This window comes from Anoplopoma fimbria, chromosome 1 (genome assembly GCF_027596085.1).
Source record: "Anoplopoma fimbria isolate UVic2021 breed Golden Eagle Sablefish chromosome 1, Afim_UVic_2022, whole genome shotgun sequence".
In the NCBI taxonomy this organism is placed as follows: Eukaryota; Metazoa; Chordata; class Actinopteri; order Perciformes; family Anoplopomatidae; genus Anoplopoma; species Anoplopoma fimbria.
In genome coordinates, this window is record NC_072449.1 from 5,309,971 (window position 1) to 5,320,115 (window position 10,145).

Here is a 10,145-nt window from a genome sequence, read left to right on the forward strand (position 1 = left end):
CACACACACACACACACACACACACACACACACACACACACACACACACACACACACACACACACACACACATGCACTTGAGGAGTGTCTGGCGGCCCGGGAGGCCTCCAACAGAGTGTGCACAGATCGCTGTGGCTCTTTTGAAAGCCGAGCAGAATAAAGAGCAGTGGAGAATAGAAGAGAGAGAGAAGCCTTTTTTATGTTTAGAGGACACACACACATGACCTCACCTCACCCCTCCACTTTAATCTCCCTCCTTTCTTACCTTCAGTGATGTGTCTTATCTAAACATATTAAAAGATAAAGCTGGAGATTTATTCTTTTTTTCATATTTTCAACCAATATTAAACCAAAAATGAAGTAAAGCGAGCCACCCAAAAACATATATTTATATTTTTCTTGTATTCTTGTATTCTTTCAGCCTACTAGAAAGAAACATCCAAAATACACATTAAGGTGTTTATTTTATTACTTTATCTATTTGGTCTGTAGATTTATCATGAATTCACCACAAGTCAAAATATCCATTTTCACCTTTAAGGTGAAAAAATACAAATATCAATCATCGGTCAGAACTGTTTGCTCTCCGGCTTGCTGTACACCAAGAGAGGTAGGCAGGTACCTAGCAGCTATCTAATAGCATGATCAATTACATTTATATAACCACAATGAGACACAATCATTTTATTTTAGATTGAGAACATCATAAAATATGACAAAATCCATTTACATTTTGAATATATAAAAAACCCATTTGATACAGTCCTAGTAATATGAAAGATGTCACTCACAGTGATGAACACATTATGATAACTGCATTTCTTCTCAGCTCTACGGAGTGTTTTAGCATCTTTTCACTTGTTGCTTTGGTTTCACAAGCAGCAACTTTATTGTTTTCACTCATATTCTGCAAAAAAGCTCTACTAAACCCACCGTACACTTCCTGCTCAGCACCAAACGTCAGACAAACACAGTTGATGACTTGCTGTGAACAGCTTTAACTAATTAAGATTTGATTAAAAACCCATCAGTGATTACCCTTACACTCCTTTCTTTCTTTCTTTCTTCCTTTCTCGCCTCTTCATCACCTTTTTATTGTCAGCTCAGCCTCCACCTATGAATCATCAAACGCGCCTAATAACACCCACAAGACTATTCAGACGCATTCCCACCATCAGTGAATGCACTGTTCATACAAGTGTTTGTGTGTACAATAGAGACAAAGCCTCAGAATGACCTTCATAATGCATCAATAGAAAGAAACGGTGAAGACAGCACTGAATCACATGCTGATGCTGTGTGGTTTTCTTGCTTTCAGTGATTTACGGATATGAGCCGAGTCATCTTTAGCCACAAAAACACACTTTCTTCTTGCACTTTTACCTCAACAATTACACCTCACACGGGCACAAGTGAGTCATAATAACAGAAAACACACCCAAAAATACAGTAATATGTGTTTCTAGGGACACAGAGCAACGTTTGGTACCAAAACGCATTGCTTTCCACTCAGCGTTTCACCTCGGGTACCAGCATCCCCCTTCATTCGCTAATTGGCCCACAATGAATGGACTCTTATTCTTCTACCTCTTCCTCCTCTCTTTTCTCCTCCTTTTTCCGTCCACCCTCTTCCTCTCTCCTCATCCTCCCCTCTCTTTGTTTACCGTCGACACCGCAGGAGGAGGGAGGAAGTGCGTGGTCGAGTGTGTGAACCCTCTCCTCCCTTTCTTCTCCCCCTCTCGCCTCTTCGCCTCTTGTTTTCCTTCCTTTTCTGTTTTTCGGTGAGTCAAAGAGGTGAGCCGGGGGCCCCCTTTAATGTACACAGAGAAAGAGAAGTGCCCCTTTTAGTTTCCCTCTGCAGCGACTATAGACGCTGAGATGGGCTGAATGACCCTTTTATAGAAGGAAAGGCAAGTGGTGGTAACATCCCGGAGATGAAAAGAGGGTTCAGTGTCATTAGTCTGGAGCCACTTTCCTTTTTTTGTAACTGGTGGATGTGTTAATGGGTCGGAGTGAGAGGAGGTTCATTGGGTTAACTGAGGTTGAAAGCAGTGCGTCAAGTATTGGATCAGTCTACAAGCTGGTACTGATGCTGTATTTCCTGTCTGTCATCGGTTTTGCTGCTGTGTGGTAGACTGAACCATGTCAGATGTGATTTGATGCGATCTACCTGCTGGAACAACGCGATTAACTTGGGTGAACTGTCATATCTGATTCTGTCTCTTTTTCCTCTGTTTCTCTCTCAGGACCTCATAGTGGACCAGACCATAGAGAAGGTTTCGTTCTGCGCCCCCGATCGTAACTATGACAAGGCCTTCTCTTACATCTGCAGAGACGGCACCACCAGACGGTGGATGTGCCACTGCTTCATGGCTCTCAAAGACTCGGTGAGGAGACAAATAACCTCCAGTCTAGGGATTTGTTTCTTCTTCTATGCTTGTTAAAGAAGCTGGACTAAGATCTGCAATATCTTCTCTCTTCGTTCCTCGTTGTATCTGAAAAGAGAAATGTGCACACTTAATACATTTGAAACCTTTATGCATTAAACAAAATGAAACTCAAAATAATTGGCTAGCATACCAAAAACTTATCGTAACTTGGTTTCGTCCACAAACATTATATTCACTGAAGCTCCCTTAATTATTGACATACTATACTATGACTTTTTCAGGACCTATCATGACATACTATATGATTACTTTTCTACAATTGTACTACACTCTGCTATAACTTTTTATGACATAAGATAAAAGACATTTCTACTAACGCAGACGTGTCTGAGCTAAACACAGCTCCTTGGCTTGTGACGTTTACCCACGTCGGTCTAGGGATTATGGGTAATGGTGTTTGTTTAGGGCTACTAAAAACAGAACTACTGAATAAAATATAACACTATAAAGCTTGAAAAAAAAGATAGTCTTATCGAGTGAATTTTATTAGATATAATTGAATAAGGTTCTGTTTCAAGGCTATATTTTCAGTTTTTTAGGTTATTACAGATGTCTTGAAGTTGTGGTTTCAATTGCACTTACAATTCTGGATTTGTTTCAAATCAGTGCTGAAATTGTAAAATGATCAATAAGTTGATCAGCAAAAAAGTATCAACACAAATTGTTTGTTGCACAAGTCATTAATGAAGCTAAAATCCATGTGTTTTTCTTGTTTAAGCTTCCACAGTGTGAGGATTTTGTGAAGTTTAATACGATTATGAAGAGTATACCTTTAGGTTTTAGACTAAATCTTTCCTTGGGAAACTATGATGGGCACTTTATAAACAAATCAATTTATCAGGTTTTAGAATAGATCTATGAATCAGTAAAGAAAATAATCATGTTCTTTAGCCGTATTTCATATATTTAACACACAGTAAAATCTGCCATGCATGTATCATTTAGACACATCAACCCATTCTGTACATTCGTAATTGCTAACCTCTGGTGTTTCCATTTGACTGACCTTTGGATGAGGATTTTTTAATTGAAAGACAACTGCAATAGAAACAATGTTGTCATGGTGCGTTGTGGTCTCAAATCCCATGCTGGTTTCATCAGCTTAAACCGTATGATAGATTATTCATGTGGATGGAAGAGAGCGCAGCGCAGACCTGCAGGATTAGGAGAGGGGGGGGGGATTAGACAGAGGCCTGTGGAGTTATCTATCCATCTCTGTCTGTCTCTATTTCCACCACACTCTCCATATCTCTATGTGCTCATCTTAAACAGAACTGTCTCTTTCCCATAGCTGTCATGTCTGTCTATAAAGAGAGGAGTGACAATAGGAGGGAGAAAGTAGGTTAAGTGGGAAAAATTGCAAAAAGGCAGGCTGCTGTTAGATGCATTTAGAGCCACGGAGCATGAACTGATGTTGACGTTTGAGAGATTTGAGTTGGATTCTTGCACCCTGATCCGATATTCACTGTCACAGATTTTGTTTTATGTGAATGTATTAACTTGATTTTAAGGTTCACAACAAAAAACACAGCTGACAATGAAGACTGTAGGAATGTGTAGGTCAAGTGCAGACGTGACCTTTGAACCTGTGTGTTTTCTTTGCTCCCACCAGGGGGAGAGGCTGAGCCATGCAGTCGGCTGTGCCTTTGCCGCCTGTCTGGAGAGGAAGCAGCGGCGGGAGAAGGAGTGCGGCGTGACGGCTTCCTTTGACGCCAGTCGCACCTCGTTCGTGCGCGAGGGTTCCTTCCGCTCCAACCCTACCTGCCAGCAGAGCTGCAGCGGAGAGAGGGATGAAAAGCTGCAGGACAAGAAGAAAGGTAGATTTCAAAGTGTGCGCACGTATCCAGGTGTGTCTTTCAAGTACTGCTCATACATGTGAAATGTCAGTTGCACCTTTAAAATGTTAAAAGTCAAGCACATACTGAGGAAACTCATAGAGGGTCAAAGCTAAAGGTCATTTAAAAGCAGATCATCTGTAGATATTATGTACAGGATGGACAGAAATGACCATGCATCCACTTTCTCCTCCAGAACAACCTTCTGTCATCCCAGCCCTCCCACCTGGCACCGCCTCCCCGCCCGAGGGAGCGGCATCCCCCATGGAGCGTCCAGAGCCAGGCGGGCCTCACGCCATCCCTCGCCGCCACGCGCCCATCGAACAGCTGGTGCGTCAGGGCTCGTTTAGGGGTTTCCCGGCCCTCAGCCAGAAGAACTCTCCCTTCAAGAGGCAGCTGTCGCTCCGCCTCAACGACCTGCCGTCCACACTGCAACGCAAGACCGACTACCAGGACAAGAACCCTGGTGAGTTCAGATGTTCTTGGAGTGAGACACACGAATGCTGGTGATGGTGACCTGTTGACCTTTTGACCCTGAAAACTTCTGTTTACTGGGGTCAGACGGTCCCAACCGTTTGCTGCTGGGACCTCTCTGCAGAAACATTCCTTCATGATTATGTTGAACTGGTTTTGTAATGTTTTTATTTTTGCAAAAGGTTTTTTTCCAGATTTTTTTGGCTGAAGATTGTTTTTTGACAAAGCAGAGGAGGCTGTTGTAACTTAACTTGATTGAATTGACATCAGCTACCCCATGTCAAGTTTATATAAATATATATAATCAGGTCAGATTAATTATTTGGACTCTTTAACAGCAACAGCATTGGTGCTTTGTGCCAGTAGTACTAACACTGCATTTTATTGGCTGTTTGCTCAAAAGTAGAGGAAGTCTTGAACGTTTGATTAACAGGATGCAACATTACAATTTCAACCTCTTATGCGTGATTTGGTGACTATGTGCACATTATGGTTACATTGATGTATCAATACAAAGTACACCATATAAAAATATATATGCAATACTTTGTTTTGCATGTTTTTATGGTTCAGATCACCTACTGACCCCAATAATGTTATGCTCTTAGACTGAATGGGTAACATCATGCATCTGTATTAGTTTATTTCAAGTGGAAACATTGAGCAACCTAAATCATAGATATTCATGATATTAACTGGCAGATGCAAAAATGCTAAAAAGTCATGACCTCAGTTATCATTCATTAACATTGGTCTTGCTTCTAGAGGTGAATGATCCACATTTATTTTCTACTTGGTATCACATTGCCTCTCCAGTGTGCAAAGTGAAATCAGCTGGGATCTCTCCCCTAAGACATTTTTTTTAAGAGGGATTACGCAGACTCAAATCCCCAAATTGTTATTTGGTTTTCCAAAGAAGTCAAGGAACATTAGTGCTGCCTGTACAGACAAATAGAAAGCACACATGTGGGACTCAATGTTCCACCAACGTCATGGTTGTTTGCTGATTGGAGCATTATTACATTTTCCATTTGGCTTCAGTTTGGCATCAGTGACCTCCATCTGCAGAGGTCTGAGCAAACATGTTGCAGAATAAACCTTTAGGATGTGTTGGATGCATTTTTATTCCTCTGTGCTGGCAAACACCCGTGTTTGGAGGCTTTATGTTTATAGGTTGAACATCCCATTCTCGTGAATGCGAGATCTCAGGAAGGCCTGGAGGGAATTTATTAAGATTTCGCAGAAATGATAATAGCTCAAAAGTTACTGTGTCCTCACGAAACGCCTTGTTACCCATAACTCAAGAATTCATAGACAAATTTCGCACGGACAAACTGCAGCTTGCCTAATTGACAGAGACATCCAACCACGAGGCAGTAATTCTGGTTTTACGTGTTTTCCTGCAGACAGTGTATCATTTCTGCACAAAATGCAGTAATGTAAAGTGCTGTTATTATTGCTTTTAGCCCCAGCGTTGATCTGTGTGACTCTGAAAGCCCTTTTTTTTTTTTTTTACTAAGGACAATTAATAATAACTGACTTAACTAACCCTAACCCGCTCAGAGGTATACGCACACACACATAGACACACCCACTCAGTGTGGTGCCACAGGATCAGAACGCTCAGTAGCTGGGATGATTATAGTCATTAGGGGAGAGTTGACTGGGGGACTCCTCTGACTGGAATACTAAAACCACAACATTCACCTCCCACCCTCACTCATATCCACTGCTTTCATTTCCGTCTCCTCTATTCTCCCATGTAGTCTGTATATCCAGTGGTGGTGAATTTGATGCAGTTTGAATCCTATATGCTCTCTCTCTCTCTCTTTCTCTACCTCTGCACGCACACGCACACACACACACACACACACACACACACACACACACACACACACACACACACACACACACACACACATTCACACATTCACACTTCCTCCCTGCTCCCTTGTGACTCTCTGAACAATGTGTGTATTGATTTGTGCGGTCAATCAGCTGTCCTGGTTAGCCTTCAGCAAGCCTTTTGCAAGCCCTAACCTGCAACTGCACTCAGATAAACACACACACACACAACACACACACACACACACACACACACACACACACACACACACACACACACACACACACACAGATACGTATAGACACACATGTTAGGAGCTTAGATTGTCTCTGAACTCCACCGGACACTGACAAGAACAGGGGAAAGGGGAGGATAACAGGGACGGTCTTTGCAGAACAAAACACAGAGAAATCTTTAATGGGAGACCTTAAACATTCCTCTAGTGACCTCTACACCCTGAAATATAATTCAAGGCCTGTAGCCACACAATGCACACAGATGAAAGAGATATGCATGTTTAAGAAGAGTGGGCTTGTAAAGGTTTTGCGGTTTTGACCCACAATTGGCCAATCTGTTGGAAACATGCATTCATTTAACTTCACTTTGATCCCACTCCTCTTTTACATTCATTCCTCTGCATGTGCTTGTTATAAAATGTAACCACAATGTCCAGAATGTCATGGTTAAACTCTTGATTTGTCAACTGTGCATGTAGAGAATGGATGGGGGCAGAAACAAACAGGAAGGATAAAGGAGCGGAGGAGAGAAGGAGGGAGTCGAGGAAGAAACTAAATCCTCTGTCTCTGAGGCCGTTGTGAAGGGGGGGACAGGGAACGGGGAATTAGATATTATATCTATTTATATCTGCAGTCTGTGCAGGAAAGGTTAAAAAGCTGTAGTCCAAACCCAAAGTCAGACAGGAACATTATGCAGCCTAATCCCTCGCCGGCCGGATCAGTTACAGATGATTTAAAAACATTGGATAAGCTAAACCAAATTCACCTCTGTCTGAGTCATCCCAATGCGCAAGACACGCCAGGCAATGACATAACAGGCTGTAATGTACTATATAAATGCTATATATAGTTGTTTGCACAGTCTTTGCTTTACTTGTAACTTGATATGAACCTTTTTATTTTTAGTAAGGCGGTCCAGATTAGCACAATCCTGTTTGTCTTGAGAATCTTGTGTTTTTGATGCTTTTTAGGTCAAGTTTTCAACCGTTTCTTTGATGCTAACCATTTTCTCTCTCTCTCTCTCTTCGTTTGTCCCTCTACAAAATCCTCTCCGTCCACCATTCCTCCTCTTCTCTCCACCTCCATTGTCTTTCTCTCCTTTCCCACCTCGCCTCCCCTCTGTGTGTTCCTTTCCAGATATGGATCTGGGGATGCCGGATGAGGGAGACTGTAGTATCAACGCCCTGTGCAGCCAGATCAACAACTCCTTCACCAATCCGTCGGAGGAGCTCTTCTCCAACCCTTCTTTGCCTGCAAATGGCCCTCCAACCTGCACTGTGCCCCCTGCCCTGCCTCCCCCACCTGGACCAATGCAGGGTAAGAAAAGAAGAAAGGGCTAGAATACTGCACACTCTGAACTGAACCTAGTGGTGGTCTAAGTCTTTAACTTTACCCCTCTAGGCACTTCTTCCTGGGTGCAGCCGGAGCCTCCACTTCACTCTCCTCCTCCCGTTTCCGTGGCGATGCAGATGCAAATGCAGATACAGATGCAGAGTGGACACAGGCGCACACCCTCCGAGGCTGAGAGATGGCTGGAGGAGGTCTCCAAGGCTGTCAAGGCTCAACAGACCCCTCCCCGGGTCCCGCCATCCCCACCATCCCCGGACCGCCCTCCATGTCCAGTCAGGCGGTCATATCAGCTGCCCCGGTGTCCACTGTCCCTTTGCCCCTCGGCACCATGTCCAAACCTCTCCTCTCGGGCCCCTCTGTTCTCTTAAGTCAGGCGCCGATGCCCCTCCCGCCCATGTCATTATCATCAGTTCCTCTAATACCCGGCCCCCCAGTGTCAGGCCCCCCTATGTCTCTACCTTCCATGTCCATTCCCACGATGTCCGGTCCGAGCATGTCTGGGGTCTCCATGCTGCAGCCCTCCCTCCCCGGGCCGCCAGGCTCCCTTCCAAACTCCATGCAACCCTTCCCGTTGGCTTTTGACACCACCCCGGCTCCTGTGGGAATGTTCGCCAGCCAACCTGTCCAACCGGCGTTCTTGCATATGCAGACCTACATGCCGGGCCTGGCCAGCAGTATGACATATCCCAACGCCAGCGTTGTGCCTGTGGTAGGCATCACACCATCGCAAATGGTGGCCAACGTCTTCTGCACCGCCACAGGCTCATCTGGTGCAGGTGGAGCCATGAGCTCAGGCATAGGAGGACCAAAAGTCGGGGCACTCGGACCAGTCGGGCAGCACCATTCTTACCCGGGAGTACCCAGTGGAGTCGGGCACCCTGGAGGGTTTTCCACACCGCCATTCTCTCCCACTCCGCCGTTATCGACAGCCATTAATGGCCTCCCATCGCACAGCAGCGCCACGATGGCCCTCCAGAACGGGACCAGCAACAGTGGAGGGAACAGCAGTAGCAGCTGGCCGCCAGAGGGCAGCCAGCTAACAGCTCCGGTACCTTGTGTTCCCCAAGACGATGATCGCTTTGAGGCCAAGTGGGCGGCGCTGGAGGCCAAACCAGCGCCTCAGCAGCCTGGGAATAAAACACCAGCTGCTGCAGCTAACCCGTTTTCCAACAATCTTCAAAAGACTTTTGAGATTGAGCTTTAAGCCAGAGTTGGCCTCCCAAAGCTGCAGCTCTAGCCCTGGAGTTAAAACCTGAGAAAGGCGGGCCGACGCAGGTCCTTAAAGTTAGCCTAGCATCTGACCTGTGGCAGCCTAGCAACTTGCCACAAGCTCTCATAGGAGTCAATGTTACAATGATCTTAGTTGCTTTCTTTACGCTCCCATGAGAGCTTTGGGAGAAGTTGGCGCATTGCTGGGCTGCCATTGGAGGATCAGGTCTCTAGCTCACTAGACTTGATGGAATGAATTCCTTCGACTCCACCCGCTACCCAGCTCTCTCCCCTGCTTTCACTTCTCCACTCTGGCTTTACTTTACTTGCTGCAAGTCCCTGGATGTACTGTATGTGACCCCCCTGAGGACATTATGGAGGAGGACACAACGCAGTGGTTTCTTTCTTTAAAAAGGGACTCGACTCGGATGCATTCCAAACCCATGAGATGTTTTGTTTTCTGGTGGAGATTTGAGCGGATACGGCTACATCACAAGACGTGCAGAGAAGCAGAGAAGAAGATTTGTTGACTGATGATCAGACGGATGCTGATCTAAGCCAAGTAAAAAGTTTGGATATCCGAAAGGACTAGCAAACGACGTAAGACCCGGCTCTACCAACCCAAAAGGACTTACTGACTAATAGTAGAGATTTATGGCCAAATTATTTAATTTATTGTACTATTTTTAACAAGTTATATATACTTAAAAAAATCAAATTTTTAAAGCAGTGTTTCAGGGCCATG

The 10,145-nt window shown here is 44.6% G+C and overlaps 1 protein-coding gene across 1 annotated transcript in view; it reads left to right on the forward strand.

Moving 5' to 3' along the window:
- The window catches only part of numbl (NUMB like endocytic adaptor protein), a 28,244-nt gene extending 18,849 nt beyond the window's left edge, over positions 1-9,395 (forward strand). The window contains 6 exon segments of the mRNA XM_054612974.1: positions 2,247-2,387; positions 4,063-4,267; positions 4,482-4,751; positions 7,973-8,158; positions 8,243-8,413; positions 8,416-9,395. Of these exon segments, the coding sequence (XP_054468949.1) occupies positions 2,247-2,387; positions 4,063-4,267; positions 4,482-4,751; positions 7,973-8,158; positions 8,243-8,413; positions 8,416-9,395 (1,953 nt within the window).
- Positions 9,396-10,145: the final 750 nt, after the last annotated feature.